The sequence below is a fragment of the Notolepis coatsorum genome (genome assembly GCF_963971535.1).
Source record: "Notolepis coatsorum genome assembly, chromosome: 3".
NCBI classification, from domain to species: domain Eukaryota; kingdom Metazoa; phylum Chordata; class Actinopteri; order Aulopiformes; family Paralepididae; genus Notolepis; species Notolepis coatsorum.
In genome coordinates, this window is record NC_140167.1 from 129,981,627 (window position 1) to 129,998,938 (window position 17,312).

General features: G+C 42.4%; 1 protein-coding gene across 1 annotated transcript in view; it reads left to right on the forward strand.

The window, feature by feature from the left end:
- Positions 1–17,072, forward strand: part of cavin2a (caveolae associated protein 2a) — a 65,573-nt gene extending 48,501 nt beyond the window's left edge. Inside the window, exon 2 of the mRNA XM_084310756.1 lies at positions 12,695–17,072. Within this exon, the coding sequence (XP_084166882.1) occupies positions 12,695–13,543 (849 nt within the window). The 3' untranslated portion in view covers positions 13,544–17,072. The remainder of the gene's footprint in view (positions 1–12,694) is intronic.
- Positions 17,073–17,312: the final 240 nt, after the last annotated feature.

A 17,312-nucleotide genomic window follows, 5' to 3' on the forward strand; every position in this document is an offset into this window, starting at 1 on the left:
TGGTAGTGAAAGGTTAACTTTCTGTAGTGTGGTAGTGAAAGGTTAACCATGTGGTAGTGTGGCAGTGAAAGGGTTAACCATGTGGTAATGTGGCAGTGAAAGGGTTATACAGGATTTTGGTAAATTGACTGGACTGCCTTCATATAGAGCTTTAATCCAAAGCGCCTTACAACTTATTTTTTTTTTTATCCACTTTTTCTCCTCCTGTTTTTTCTGTATTTTCCTCTCATCCCAATTTTTTTCGTTATGCCAATTCCCCCCTCCCCTTCCTGGTCGTTGCGTGCATGTGCCCCCCACTGGTCGGTCTAGGGAGCCCTGAAGTCTATCACATGCTTCCTCCGATACATAGGAGACAGCCAGCAGCCTCTTTTCACCTGACAGCGCGGACTCTCATTGGTGAAGTGTAACGCGTGGGAGGTCACACACACTACCTTCACCATTTCCCTCCCTTGCTGTGCAGGCGCCCTGACCGACCTGTAGGAGTCGCTGTTTACAACGACCAGATTACCACCCACCGGCTTCCCTCCCGCTGACACCGCCAATTGTGTCAGTATGACGGCCGGCCAAGCCGGAGGCACCGCTGACAGCCGGATTCGATACCAGTGTCTCTGCGGTGGTAGACAGACGCTTAGTCTGCTGTGCTACCCGGCCGCCTAGCGCTTTACAACTTATGCCTCACATTCACCCATTCACTCACACATTCACACACCAATGGTGGAGGCAACCATTCAAGGTGCCAGCCTGCTCATCGGGAGCAGTTAGGGGTAAGTGTCTTGCTCAAGGAAACTTTGACGCGCTGCCGGGAGGAGCTGGAACAGAACCGGGAACCTTCCAATTACCACTGAGCCATTGTTTTTTTCATCTTGTCTTCTCATACATAATTTTTGTAAACACTGGCTGCTTTCCTACATGGGTACACATACACACACATAGTGATCTCAGCCCTAATGAGTCCCAGTATTGAGGGCACGCTAATTAATGATAAGGACATTGTGCTACAGTGTGAGGTCTGTGGACACACACACACACACACACACACACACACACACACACACACACACACACACACACACAAAGTCATAACATCAATGTGCTAGGTCCACATTTATCAAGTCATAGTGCAGGAATGTTAATCTTGGATCAGCTTTGGCTTTCAGATCATGATTAATAAGAGCGTTTGGGCCCCATTCAAGGATTGATTGATTGATTGATTGATTGATTGAAAACTTTAATTAACAGATTGCAGAATGGGTACAGTACAGTACGGCTCAATACACACAATTGTTAAGGGGATGCAGACCAGAGAAAGACTTTCGTCTTGTTTACATCAGGATCCCCCATTTTCAATTCATAATAACATTTATGACATACACAACATACAGATATACAGATATAATAATCTAATCTAATCATATAATCTAATCATGACATTTATGACATACAGATATACAGTACTGTTACATTTGTGACATACAAGATATGCAAATATACAGTACTGTTAAACAGATCCTAACAGTAAATATATACATACGAGGGGGAGGGAACTGTACATTAGGAGGGGATGCGTGTATCACTTCCGCAACGGATTTGATTTCCGGGGTTGGCCTGATTGGCCGCGACGGCCACGTGACACGCCGCGGCCCGCCCCGCGGCAGCGGCCGAGGCGGCAACGCCAGAGGCTGCCGTGTTTCACTGCCGCTTTCCCACTTCAACGCCGCAGCAGCATTGTCGCGCCTAGCACAGTCTCTAACAGTAACAGTAAGAAGCACATGTTGCTGAATTAAAGAATGAATAAGTTAAACGTGTCAATTCAGCAGTCAAAGTGTACTGTATAAATCTAACTTCATTTGGCGGCCGACGTACGGCTCTCTTGTCCATTAATGGATATATAATGGATATTTTATTTATCTGCCACGACCCGTGTTCGAATCCCCCCTTTTTCAAAAAAAAAATTTTGCGATGTAAATGCTTCAATCTGGCGCACTTTGAGAGCTATATAAAGAATGACATCCTCAATGGATGTAGATTTATAATATTTTAACTTAAAACTAGGCTACTTTTGCGTATACAGTCATTAATATTATATTCCAAAAAAAATAATATTAGACACGCAGGGTTTCGAACTCGGGTCGTCCGCATGACAGGAATGAGCACTAACTATTACACCACTGTGCCAGACAAAATATATCCATTATATATCCATCAATGGACAAGAGACCCGTGTTTCTAAACAAGATTACAAACATCACAAAACAAACTGGTCAGACTACTGTTACTGTTAGAGACTGTGCTAGACACCATAAGCGCGGCGCGATGTGAAAGGCGAAGTGAACTCCAGCGTCGCGCCATCAAAAGACCATCAAAAGAAGTGCGGAGGGCAGTAATACGCCACGATGCGTCTACACTGCCGGAAACTCTAAAGAAGAAGAAGAAGAAGAAGCAAGGGTCTTTTGAATCTTCGACCAGACTGGAGAGGACCGAACAGAGGACTGAAGCCAGGAGCCCACCAGTGGATTTGCGGTTCCCACATTTCGAAGGAGTCTTCATGTGTCGAGTCGGCGGTGAATTTGGAGACTGGGAAAATACAGTTTTCTTACCTTGTAGTAGTATTGACCGGAATACTTAGAGACTTATCAAATAAACCATTTGGATAACTTTACTTTACACTGTGGACCTTGCTTTTCTTTACCCAAGGGCGTACTACTCACAAGTAAGTCATTTGACCAGTGGAAGGGAGCCCCGGCCGTCACATTGACCAACGTTGTTGCGACGGGGATGCAGAAGTGCCTGTTCATTCCAGTGTTAAAACTTTGCCGTAAGGTTTGCTACTACAAGAACCAAAATGGTCAAAACAACAGGCAGAGTGCACCCGGATTGTTTTTCATCGCCGTAGTTCTTGTGTTTTGAAGAATACAGAAGTGAACGAATCATCCGCTCACTGAAATGCACCCATTGTGATCCAAGAAAACAAATATGGCCACTGTGTCGAGGCTCTTTTACTCAGTAGAAGTAAGAGTGAAAAGTGAGGGGAAAGAAGGGGCTCTCGCTCTGCAAACAGATGAAACAGCAAGAACCTCTACTTTTAGAGTGCAATAACGTCTACTTTTAGAGGGCAAGAACCTCTACTTTTAGAGTGCAATAACGTCTACTTTTAGAGGGCAAGAACCTCTACTTTTAGAGTGCAAGAACCTCTACTTTCGCCACTAGGTCTTCTTACATCTCAAGGCATCTTATAGTCTTGAGCGCAGCTTAGATTTTACTTAAAAGATCAACAACAAACATTGTCATCTTTCATCCTGATTAAAGCATAAAAGGTAATGTGTCACTGCCTGTCACTAGGAAAAGTAATGTTATTACTGTAACGTGTTGGGTTTTCTACCCAACACTGGAGAGTGGAGGAGTGAATGAGGCAAATGCGAACACACTCTTGATCCACAATCTTCTTGGGTGTGGTGCAATGTCGGGATCAGCGTAAAAAAATTGGGACATTTGGCATTCATTTTCCTATTCAAATACAGCAGAACGGAGTGATAGGAGGAAGAGAGAGGGAGGGAGCGACACCTTAACCCAATGAGGTCTGGTTGAAACCAGACCTGCATGGGCGGGCCCTGAGGGACTCGCTGCCATCCGCTGAGATTAGCTGCTCTTTCTCAATCAAACCCCTCAGTGCACCGAAAACCTGCAGCTTTTTATAGGGCTTTTTAACATGCCCCTAGTGGTCGTTTGTGGTATAAGCTCTTGTTTGAAGTGTGAAGTAATGAATAAAGAGTTTGTGGAATATTGATCTCGGTTCAGCTTTGCCTTTCAGATCTTTTATATGTTGTCATTATCAATAGTTGTGAACAATAGTAATAATAGATAATAATGTTAATAATAATAGAATAGAACATAATAATATAAATATAAATAATAATAATAATAATTAGTGGTGGGACTCGATTAAACATTTTAATCAAATTAATTTGAGACTTTATAGTTAATTAATCTAAATTAATCACATTGTAATCGCATATCAATATTTGATGCGAAAAGCAAACATTTTCAATTCAAATGAATTTTGGTATACGAGTGAATCAATGAATATACATTATACATACGTTTAAGCAGCAAAATCCTGTATTAGCTACTACACAGACCAACAGATCAATGCAATTTTTAACAAAGTGCAGCAATTTTAGGAATAATATATATAGCGTAGGCTTGGGCGGTGGGGGGGGGGAGCTAACAATATACTCGCTATCACCATACATAACGTTTATATTGAAACACGTTGACATTAGGGCCGTTCTTTCAACCTAAAAGTGCACTTTCTTCAACCTCGAACCTAAAGCAATCCTTAGCAACCCGTGTTACCAAGTAAACAAATCACAGAGCGATAGCCACGTTAGTTAGCCAGCGCCAGCCAGGTACTACCGTTAGCTCACAACGATAGCCACGTTAGTTAGCCAGCGCCAGCCAGGTACTACCGTTAGCTCACAACGATAGCCACGTTAGTTATCCAGCACCAGCCAGGTACTACCGTTAGCTCACAACGATAGCCACGTTAGTTAGCCAGCGCCAGCCAGGTACTACCGTTAGCTCACAACAATAGCCACGTTAGTTAGCCAGTGCCAGCCAGGTACTACCGTTAGCTCACAACGATAGCCACGTTAGTTAGCCAGCACCAGCCAGGTACTACCGTTAGCTCACAACGATAGCCACGTTAGTTAGCCAGCACCAGCCAGGTACTACCTTTAGCTCACAACGATAGCCACGTTAGTTAGCCAGCGCCAGCCAGGTACTACCGTTAGCTCACAACGATAGCCACGTTAGTTAGCCAGCGCCAGCCAGGTACTACCGTTAGCTCACAATGATAGCCATGTTAGTTAGCCAGCACCAGCCATGTATTACCGTTAGCTCACAACGATAGCCACGTTAGTTAGCCAGCACCAGCCAGGTACTACCGTTAGCTCACAACGATAGCCACGTTAGTTAGCCAGCGCCAGCCAGGTACTACCGTTAGCTCACAACGATAGCCACGTTAGTTAGCCAGCACCAGCCAGGTACTACCTTTAGCTCACAACGATAGCCACGTTAGTTAGCCAGCGCCAGCCAGGTACTACCGTTAGCTCACAACGATAGCCACGTTAGTTAGCCAGCGCCAGCCAGGTACTACCGTTAGCTCACAATGATAGCCATGTTAGTTAGCCAGCACCAGCCAGGTATTACCGTTAGCTCACAACGATAGCCACGTTAGTTAGCCAGCACCAGCCAGGTACTACCGTTAGCTCACAACGATAGCCACGTTAGTTAGCCAGCGCCAGCCAGGTACTACCGTTAGCTCACAACGATAGCCACGTTAGTTAGCCAGCACCAGCCAGGTATCACCGTTAGCTCACAACGATAGCCACGTAACCCTCTGCTGGCGCGTGCTGTGCACTACAATCAACTCCGTGTCAGTGTAATAGCAGTCTGTGACGTCACGGTATTGAGAATCATACCCAGGGCCGCGGGGGTGCTGAGATAAGTGATATAATAACGTCATAGGCGGGTTGCGCTGAAGGGGAGGCAATGACCGCGCAGCGCGCACATTTTTTCCTCTTTTAATATATAGTGCAATTTAAGTGTTCAAATGAAGGCATCCAATAATAGATTAACCATCATTGTCTTACCTTAATGCAGCAAAATGCAACGTTTCGTCTTGGCATCAATAATCTTTTCTGCCCGGTGCAGCCCGGTAGCGTAAAGATTTTCCCTAACCCACTTTCAGTTCCGCGTTCGGGATCCCTTTGTTTACATGCCTAAAACACCGGTCTGTATAACAGGGAATACTGCATTATCGAGACAGCGCCCCTATGAGGATCTTTTCCGAATTTTAAGAGTAGGGTAAATCTGCAGTGCAGCTCGTGACTGAGTAGGATACGGTATTACAATGGAATAAAAGCCTAAACAACCTTGCAGTTACAACTCCCTGCCAGGTGGGGGTGCTGCAGCCCCCGCAGCACCACCCCTTGCCGCGTCCCTGATCATACCGGCGGGATTTCGAAATATCCTGGTATACCGTCATACCGCCCAAGCCTAATATAGCGCAAAGGACCTTTTGTAAACTCAAGCACTTTCGAGGTAAAAGTAAAACGCAGTACTTTCAAGTACATTCCAGAACATTTAATTGAACTCTTGATTGATCTCAATTTCTCTTCTTTTCTTTTATTGTTAGTATTATGTCGGTAATAGCCCTGTGATTTATTTTTTAATTTTTTATATTTTATTTTTTTATTATTTTTTAAACAAACATATAAACAAACATGACAACACACGATAAGATATACAAGCATTAATTGTCAGGGCACATCCAATGAGATCACCTTTTAGTTAGTTGTCTTATATAAGATATACCCATAATACCTGTTATCTAAAAAAAAAACTACACACATATGCTCAGCTCGAACCCCCCCCTCCCGGACCCCACCTTGAGAAGTACCTCCACTATCCCTCGCACCTAACCAGACACTACCATTATAAGCTAGCTTTTATTCTCTCCACCACTTCTAACCACATTGACATTTTGGATTCATTGAGACCCAGAATTCTTGCTGTAGATATTTCATGGTAAATTACATCGAGATATGTAAGAAACCAAACTTTACGGCACATTTTTTCCGGTTGAAACCAGCGTGATGCGATCAGCTTTTTGGCTACTGTGATACCCGATAAAACCAATCTCTTTAGCTGTGGATTCACTGCAAACTCAAAAACATCATTCAACAGCAATACCGAGGGGTGTACAGGTATATTCCAAGATACGAGTTTTGATATTTGTTGGGTCACATCTTTCCAGAATGCCTTAACTGGTGAGCAGTCCCAATACATGTGCATAAATGTCCCTTCGTCCCCATTTGTACATTGGGTGCATTTGGAATCTTGTTTGAGCCCCATTCGGCACAGTCTTATAGGAGTCAAGTATGTCCTGTGAATATAGTTAAGATTGATTTGTTGATGATCCGGGTTCCTTGATGTAAGTCGGACATTTGCCCAGGCTCCTTGCCAATCAAAGTCATTTTCCAGGTCTGGTATATCCCTCCTCCAGACAGAGTCAAGTTGGAGGGTTTCATACGAGGACGTTAGTAATTGATGATAAAATTCTGAAACAAAACCTCTCGATGTCTCTCTTGCGTAGAAGAATTTGTGGTATCTGTGGTGTTCAATTGGTCTGTCTAATGGAACACCGTGAGACTTCAAACATAGCCCTGTGATTTATAGTGGATTTCTACTGTAAATGTTTGTGTCATGTCAAAAAAAAAAAAAAAAAAATTTGTTCACTAATTTCTCTCATTTTCTTCTGTATGAACAAACCAGACTAAGAAAAAAAGTTATTTGCGATTTATTATATAAGTTATAGCACATGCATGAGTTTGGTCTCCTTTGAAAGGTAATATTCTTACTAGAGCTGGGCCGTTAACGGCGTTAACGTGCTGCGTTAACGCGATACTAGTATCGCGCGATAATATAATTAACGCATTAATCTAAAAAAAATAAAAATCATAGTTCAAGTTTGAAATGCTTCTTTCTGTTTTGCTCCTGAGAGTGTGCTAGATACTGTACTGTACTGGTAATATTATTTATTTGTGTTAACTTCTGAATAAAACAACTTATTAAACACAAGTACATCTTATTGAACATTATTTTGATATTTCATTACCAATTATCATAGCAAAACAGCTTTTTCAAACAGTCTGTAATACGGGAGATGGGCTCATGGTGTAATGGGCCACCTGGCCTGAGAAACATAAGGAGGAAAGAAAAAGTAAGGACTTACTTCTGGTCATTATTTGGGTAGAACACACATATTTTGAATGCCTTCGGCAGGTTTTTTCTTTTTTTTTAGCCATTTTAATCTAGATTAATCTAGATTAAATCCAGGATTGCAGATAGATTAATCTAGATTAAAAAAAATTATCTATGCCCACCTCTAATTCTTACACAATAAAGAAAAATCATCATACGATTAAATGCATCAATTTTTTTTTACTTTTAATTCTTTCTGTAGTTAATTAATCAAAATGAATGCGATAAAGTCCCAGGCCTAATCATAATAGAATAGAACATAATAACAATAATAATATTAGAAACCAAGAGAGAATCAAGACTCAAAACTGTGATTTTAAGATGTAAATTCAGGATCTGCTTCATAGTCAATGAAAGGGAAACTATTTTTGTGGACCAACATGTTTGTTTAAGTGAGGGGCTCTCAGGTCCAATAATACCTCAATAATGTAAAATCCGGTGTAAAATCTCAAATAAAATATTATGGGATTTTCCAGCTTTGGCCCGTAGACTCAAATGTTAGTTTCCTGCCCTCAATGAGACTATGGTGCACTACTCTTGAATAACTACAAATGTTAAAGATATTAAGGGCGGCTTGGTGGCGCAGCGGACTAAGCGCTCGTCACCAACGCGAGAGACACTGGTATCGAATCCGGCTGTCAGCGTTGCATCCGGCTTGGCCGGCTGTCATACTGGCTCAATTGGCAGAGTCAGCAGGAGGGAAGCCGGTGGGGTGGAATTCTGGTCGTTGTAAACAGCGACTCCTACAGGTCGGTCAGGGCGCCTGCACAGCGAGGGAGGGTAGTGTGACCTCCCACACGTTACACCTCACCAATGAGAGTCCGTGCTGGCAGGTGAAAAGATGCTGCTGGCTGTCTCCTATGTCTCGGAGGAAGCATCTGATAGACTTCAGGGCTCCCTAGACCGACCAGTGGGGGGAACATGCGAGCAACGACCAGGAAGGAGAGGGGGGAATTGGCATAACGACAGAAAAACAGGAGGAGAAAAAGTGGATCAACATTATTTATTTTTTTAGGATATTAGATATATTAGACTATACTTTGATTTGATTTGATATTTTTTATTTTCGTGTCTTACATACAGATGTATGCCCAGCCCATATGGGCTTACAAGACACATAACAATAAGTATATAATAATATACTTTACCAATTACTTAACAAATTACATAGACCAAGATGGCCATAAAAAAAGAAAAATACAAGAAAATACAATAAAACGTAATATAACACAAGCTGTACTCAATGTAAATAAACAGAAAAACAGAAAAACAAGGTGAATTCAAATACAATTATATAGGATACAGTGTGTTTTGTCTCAGGTGCCATGCCTTCTCCAAAAATCCTGCAAAACCGAAGATGTCCTCCACAAAAAAACAACTCAACATACAGCTCTCAGACTGCCAAAACAAATCTGGGTTTGCAATTTGAATTTTTTCAAATAAAGCCCTCCTCAAAGTGGTGTACAAAGGGCAATAAAAAACAAAATGATATTCATCCTCCACCACTCCCAGATCACACAGAACACACAGCCGCTCCTCCTCAGGTTTACCCTGGAATCTACCCACTTCCACAGCCAATGGCAGGGTGCCAGACCTCAACTGGGCACACAGAGACCTCCGTCTTCTCTTTAAGTTTAACATTACATAAGGTTCAGTAAAATACTCATTTTTAATTGCAATATATTTTCTAAGTTTAGGTTTTTTCAAAATCTCCACCTTCCACTTATCCTGATGGATTGTTGATAATTTTGTTTTACTATTGTTTTACTATTAAATTCAACACTGCATGCAAATGTACAATTTGAACACCCTTGCTAAAGCCTAGCTCTGAATGCAGAGCTTTGTTCTTAGGGCTGATTATGTTTGTCTTGGTGCCGAGGACACGCTGACAGATTTACTGGCGTTTGCTGAGAGATACTGCACATGCGCTTGGCATATTTACATTTAGTCATTTAGCTGACTCTTTTATCCAAAGCGACTTACAAGTTCTGTACCACAAGTCATCAGGAAGGGCACAACTCTATCAGCTGAGTAACAATGTACATCAAAGTGTTGAGTGCCAGTGTAGGTTAGTTTATTAGGACAAGTGCATGACAGTAAGGTTAGTTGGGGTTAGACATTCTTTTTTATTTGTTTTCGCATATAGCGCACCTGAGCCGTGAATCAAGCCTGCATGCTTTAGACCAAGGTGTCCGGTGTCTGGTGTCTGGAGGTTTGTGAAAACAAGAGGGGTGTCAGGTGTCTGTTGTCTGGTATCTGGAGGTTTGTGAAAACAAGAGAGGTGTCAGGTGTCTGTTGTCTGGTATCTGGAGGTTTGTGAAAACAAGAGGGGTATCTGGTTGTCCACTTTCTATGACCTGCCATATGGGTTTGTTATGAAGGACTGTGCACTGCCATGGGGTAGGGCAGGACAATATACCATATACCACAGCGATATTGTTATTTATTGTCTATATGTACAGTATGATTGTATTGTTTTGTTTTTGTTATATATATATGTATGTATATATAAATATATAGTGAATTGTGATGCTTTTGTTGTCCAAATTAACAATGACTAATAGTGAAAGATTATTATCAAATTATTATTATTATTATTATTATTATCAAAATATTGTACAATATATTGGCTGAATCAAAATGATATACAATATAGTCCAAATCTAAATTTGGTACGATATAACCCAGCACCATAATATTCTCCATAATATTCAGAAGATGCTCTGATTACATGAAAGTGGTAGTTCACAATGCATTTTAGTTACATATAAAAAGTTTTATAGAAAGAATTGGATTCACATTATTTCCTGCAACGTTGTCATGCACCTGATAAACGGTGATGCACCGTATGTTCTTAGTTTCTTTAAATTCATATCCCACAACGGATTTTGGCTTGTCTGTCAACATTAGCAGCCATAAATGTGACATAAATGGCTGCATTTATATAGTGCTTTTATCCAAAGCGCTTTAGAATTTGTTCCTCAAAGAGGCAACCATGCAAGGTGCCAACCTGCACATCGGGAGCAATTAGTGTCTTGCTCAAGGACACTTCGACACGCTGCCCGGGAGGAGCGGGAATCAAACCGGGAACCTCTGGATTACCAGACGACTGCTCTACCTCCTGAGCCACTGTCGCCCCTACACCACATCAAACAAGACAGCCACTCATTTAAAGGGGTTTGATGTGCCAGAACAATTAGAATCGCTGACTGGTGCACACTGTGGAGATTAACCGTGACTGTACTGCCAAGGGAAGGCCATTGGTGGCGAGTGAGTGATTGACAGGGGGGGGCAGGGCTCTTCCTGACTGTCTGGTTGGTCTAGTCCTTAAATATGTGTTAATGACAGCTCATGGACAATGATGACACATTACACAGTCATCCAGTAACTTGTGGCATCCTGTTGTTTGACGCATTCCTCCAAAGTCCTTTTACTACAGTGGATTCCATAGAACACATTTCATACTTCAGTGCATTCTTCTCCTCACTAATACAGGTATAACACAGTGGCAAGCATATGATTAAACACACACACACCACCAAAAGCAAACCCCAACTAATGAAACCTGTGTGTGGACAACTCTTGACCCCTGATACACCCTCTCCATACTCATCTGAGTCTTAACACATTCCATTATGCCGAGATCCACTGCTGTAGTGCTGTCATATACTTAATCTCTGTAATCTCCTGAGCAAAAAAATAAATCAACTGAGCTTCAAATCAAATTATGTTTAACTTTAATTTGATTGGAACTTGTTTTCCCTTCCACCCTGGCAATGCTGTTCATTGAACCATGTGGGGTTAATACAGGTAAACATGCCACCATGGCTCATATGTTCACCTATAATCACAGCTCGTGTCAAAGGGAGCAGTTGTTTAAAGTGAACAGAATTTATCTCTCTCTCTCTCTCTCTCACTCTCACTCTCACTCTCACTCTCACTAACTTGGATTGGTTCTTTCAAGGTAGATGGGGAGGTGACACCGAAGCGAAAATCCCCCCAAAGTGGAAACCGATGTGTTTATCAGTGTGGGTAGTATACACATAGGGCCATATTCACACGGTGGCAATTTTGCTCTTATGTCATGCTCAGGCTGGAATTTCTTTCCACACTGTTTGCACGTGGGAAAGAAATCCGAGGGCTCGGCTCATACCTTTTCTACGGACAGATGTTTATTGTTGACATCAAGCTGATTTATCCTGACTTATAATTCTCTAGCTCTCTCTCTCCTCACCCCTCCCCTCTCCAACCCTATTTCTCTCACTCACTCTCTTTCAACAACATATGGTCATAAATGTTGAATATGCTGCTCGCATATGGAGGGATGGAGACAGGGAGCAAATTAAGGGGGGGAGTATTTGACTCACACAGAGAAACAGGTGGAATTCCTCGGACAAGAAAGACATGTGGAGACTGGTTTCTCTAACGCTCCCCAGGCACATCGACTCAGCATGTCGCAATCTATTATACTTGAACCCTGACATACGTTTACAATGGCCAAAGCACATGGCAGATAGTATAGATTAATGTTTTTGTGAGGAATGTGCTTAGGACTCGGAGTCTACCTGAAATCGATCATCTTGACTTTAATTATTCATTATAAGTCATTTCTAGGAAAAACTACCTTGCCTCCTCTCAAAATAACTAGTTAGTTACATTGACCATACCCATTTAAATCCGAACAATGTTGAACCATCACGCTCACTACAATATATCAAAGCTTTCCCAGTAAACCCTTATGCTTCAATGCATCATATTTCTCTTTGACCTAAAGCGTAGGTCAAGTGGTCATGCCGTCTCACATGACCAACCCACAAGACCACCCTCTTAACCCACGTCCTCTTTCTCTCTCCCTCTGTCTCCCCCTTAGGAAGACAACGAGATCCCGTCCAGTGTCTTTGTTAAGGACTCTCTCAAAGCCTCTAGCCAGTTGGATGTGGGAGGCTCCCGGCCTGCTCCTTCCATTGCAGGTTCAGTGGATGCAAACCACTGCCCTGAGGAAGGTCTCCAGACCATTAGCCTGTCTTCCGATGAGGACGAGGATGCTATGGGGTTCCGCGAGGAAGACGAGATGCTGGAAGCCCTGGGCGCCACCCATGCCGCGGAGAGATCCCGCGCAGAGAAGCTGAAGCGCTCCAGCCTGAGGAAAGTGGACAGCCTCAAGAAGGCCTTCTCACGCCAGAGCATTGAGAAGAAGATTAACAAGATAGGCACCAAGATCGTGCCGCCCGAGCGCCGTGAGAAGATCATGAAGAGCCTCACCCCCAACCATCCCAAGAGCCCGACTTCCAAGAGCTCTACATTCAAGGTGTCTCCCATAACCTTCAATGTCAAAAAGGTGCGGGACGGGGAGGTCCCCTTGCAGGATGCAGTGGGCTCACCTGTGGAGGTAGCCCATGTGGAGATCCCTCCATTGGGTGGCTTAGATGGAGAGCTCCCCCTGGCAGAGGGGCAGACCCAGGAAGGTCATGTGACGATGGGAGAAGAGATACCGAGCCTCTCCACCCCAGGAGACATCAAGGTGGAGCTGGAAGTCAATGGAGAAGCAGAAAGTCTTCAGTGTGACCTGAATGTCGATCGCCCTGCCAAGCTGGCGGTTCCAGAGCATGTCGAAGATGATGTGGAGGCAGAGGAGGCGGAACACCACAAGAGTCCTGTGGAGGCGGCAGTGGCTGCCCAGATTCCCACAGCACCCATTAGTGTGGAGCAAGCATCTTAATCTGTCATTTGTAGATTTTGTTGAGCATAAATTCCTTTTTCCTGTTACCGATTTTATATATACTACACTGCTAACAGTAAAGGTCATCCTTCCTCTCCAAACAGTCTTCACCGGACCCCCCTTTTTGTCTACCTATTACACCCACATAAGCAAAGTACTGAACACATAAACTTGGCCTTCTTAGGTGGTCTCTCTTGGTCCACTCTTTTGCATGTCACCTCATCCCAAGTGCCTATGATCCAATGCAGGTGCTCCCTAACCCTTCTGCGGGGCTACCCAAGGAAAGCAACTATCCAACATGTTATAATTCAACTGGAACCTCCGCTTCAAGAACAGCACATCTCCTGGACTCCGGGCCAACTATCTCCCTCCTGCTCTGTTTTTCCTCTGTTTCTTTCTGTCTAGCTGACGAATAGCCTCTTTGTTCTTTGTGCCTTCATGAAGGATGGGTAAATCTTTTGGCAACGGTGGTGCTGCCCACAGCTTGTGAAGGCAGTGTGTTGCCAGGATGTTTGCTAGTTGGCGTGGGAGTTCCTATGGTAAGTGTTCAGCGAAGGTTTCCTGGGGTGTTTTAGAGTAGAATGCCTATAGGTTGTTTACATTGTTGCTTGTGTCCTGTACTGCATTAACCCTGATCTTATTGAATATGTTTGAAGTGTATGCGAGTTGTCCGAGGTTGTTCATCTCATCTCATCAATCCACATGGATCAAGTTAGGACTGAAGTTACTACTTATATATGCACCAAACAGGAAAACACATACAGTAAGTGATGGAAAGGATACAATCATAGAGTTTAGAGTGACGCTATTTAATTTCTCCGGCCGTTCTTTTTGCAGGGCAACTGTGTATTTTTATGTAGAGGGATTACATGATAATTTTTGACAAGGGGATCACACTACTAACTAGGTATTTACAACATATATAAAGTAGAAACTATCGATACTGCCTTGAGTGTGTACTTTTATAAATATTGCATTCATTTGAACATTTTCGATTTACTGTAATGCTTGGGTGGATATTAGTAGTCCTTTTGGGGCACACATGGTGCATGCATGGTGAAATGTTTACTCAATTACATTATGATGAAATTCTTGAACACACACAAACTTACTGGAGAACCACCACAGACGCCCCCACATACACACTGACACTTTTATACCCACCGATGCTGTCAACTTACACAAGCTGCCATGAGTAATTGCCGTCCTGGAGGGATGGATTCCTGCATGTTTTGAAGATAAGAGCGACAGTAAAAGATTCCCATAACTTATTCCCTTTTCAGGAACGTGTTCCCTCGCTCCGTTTAACTGGTTGAGAAGTATTGCATGAACCCTTGAGCATAACCTATAGGGGTTTGATATCCACCAGATGGAAAGCTTGAAGTATCAGCTATAAGCAAACTGAAAACTGTATCAAAGTCGTCAGCTTCATTATTCTTTTGACGTACTGCCTAAGACTTGCCTCTCTGCCTGTCTGCGATTCTAAACACATAAGGAGCCTTAGATATGGGCGCTTAACCAAACGTAACGACTCCTTGAATGAAACGATGCCAAACGGATACGTAAACGCATGAGCGAGAAGTGGGAGAAGAGGGAAGGGGAGAGTAGGGCGGCATTCCTGGGTTTGACAGATGACTTCTGTGCAGCCCATTTTTCATGCTCCTGGCCTCCTTGTTGAGACGCTAGCACAAGGAGTACCACAGGTGTTTCACCCTTGCAGAGCCTCCTGGGCATAGGTTGGGGGGTGGTATTGGGAGGGAGTAAGGAAGTAAGGGTGGGGATGGAGGTTGGTAAACAAGATGGTGATACATTTGGATTGAGGCTTGGACTGATAATGTATGTGGCGAGGAAAGAAGATGTAAAGCTGTTAGAAGGTTAAAGGGATATTTCACTTGAGTAGAGCTTTTCAGCAGTCGTACCTCTATCTAAAGTCGTCTAGCAAGTAAGCAAGCTATGTCGTCCGCTGTCAACACCACCATTCCTCCCAGGCGTCGGACAGATTCTGTGTTTTTCTGTGTCAAAGGTACTTGTTATTGTCAGTAAATAAACTATTTCTCATTTGAGGTGTTTGACCAACTGTCAACTTTTCACAGAATGTTTAGAATCTTTCTTTCAGCAGATCAGCAGGTGACCATGGTAACCACTCCCCAACATTCCACGCAAGGCAAAGATAATACAGCCACACTCAAACCTACAAAAAATTTACATATTTTTCAAAGGTAATGAATCTGTAAAGACACATCAAATGCGAAAACAGACACCTACCTTTGACTGAGAATTGTATGTTTTATTGACATCTGCACAGCAGCAGTTTGTTCATACTTCAGAAGTATGATATTTAGACTAGGTCCCCCAAATGAATGGAAGTGAATGAGGAGCCTGACACCTGGGAGTAATGGTGGTGTTGACAGAAGACGAAAGGGACATCAGTGATCGCTAGCTTACTATAGTAGATGACTTTTGATAGATGAAACTGGATAAGTTCTACTAAAATATCCCTTTAAAACACATTAGAAGATGGGAACTTCGAGTGGTTTGTGGAGGTTTATGTTCATCTTTGTGGACATTTCATGTAGGCCTACTCTGTAAATTAATACTGCTGTATGGCCAATCCCAGTGCTGTTTCTGACGAACCTTTGCACCTTGGTTCTGATTCCAGATAACCATGGTGGTGTTCCACCCTCAATCTTACACAACTTCAAGTATAGATTTCTAAGCTACAAAAAAAATTTATTACGAAAGAACTATGCAAGGGAATTGCTGTTAAGTCTTTAACACTCTGTTAAATAGGCGAAGAATGCGCTGCATGTGATTACACTGAAATGTTTTCTACAGAGCTTGACATCAGTGTATGTGTAGGATGGGGGGTACAGAGGGAGACTTTATATGCCACAGTGTTTTTCTTTGTAAAGACTAAATTCCACTAGCCTAATTATCTATAAGAAGAAAAGAGAGAAAATGGTAAATATAGAAATAAAAGACATATATCCTTTATGAAATGACACGCATTATTTTCCGATATAGCCTATATGATGTATGGTACAGTATGTGCTCAGTCGTGCAGAGGGATATTTCCCCCCTTATTCTGAAAAAGTGTCAAACATGATTAAAATGTGACTGGTTTTCAGGTATTTCTTGTTTGTTATTCATGAAAATACTTTACTCTGGTTAGTTTTTAGTTTTTTTTCCTGATACGCAAAATCAGACATGGTGACATAGGTAGATGTCTCAAGTCCTTTTTGCTGTTTTGAAGTCAGTTCACTTCATCTAGGTCAAACATGGGAGCTATTTTGTGACAGAATTATGGTCGCCACACATCACATGGGATTATGTTGTACGGAGTACTATTTGTGTCTATAGCCTATTAGTACAGTCAATCACTTAAGCCAAAGAAGCTCTTTCTCCATGGCTGCAAAACTCTTAGCCACTTTGATATTTAATAATGTCTATTCCTCACGTTCTAGTATCTTGTAATTAACATGCTGGCCTTTGCTTTTAGAGTTTAGCACTGTAATACGTCAATAAAGATTTTGTAACATTTGTTTGGAGTGTTACTTGTGTTCCTTCCTTTTCAGATGGTGACCATTCAATGTATTAATTTTTTTCATTCAATCTTTATTTAATCTTGATAGATCATTGAGGGCAAGCCCTGATTTACAATGATATCGACATATACAATAATAAATATATAATTTATGGGTTAAGCTATATGCTACTTTATAAAAGCTGTTAGAATTCTGTAGGGCTGCCCCCACATCAATTTGTCCGG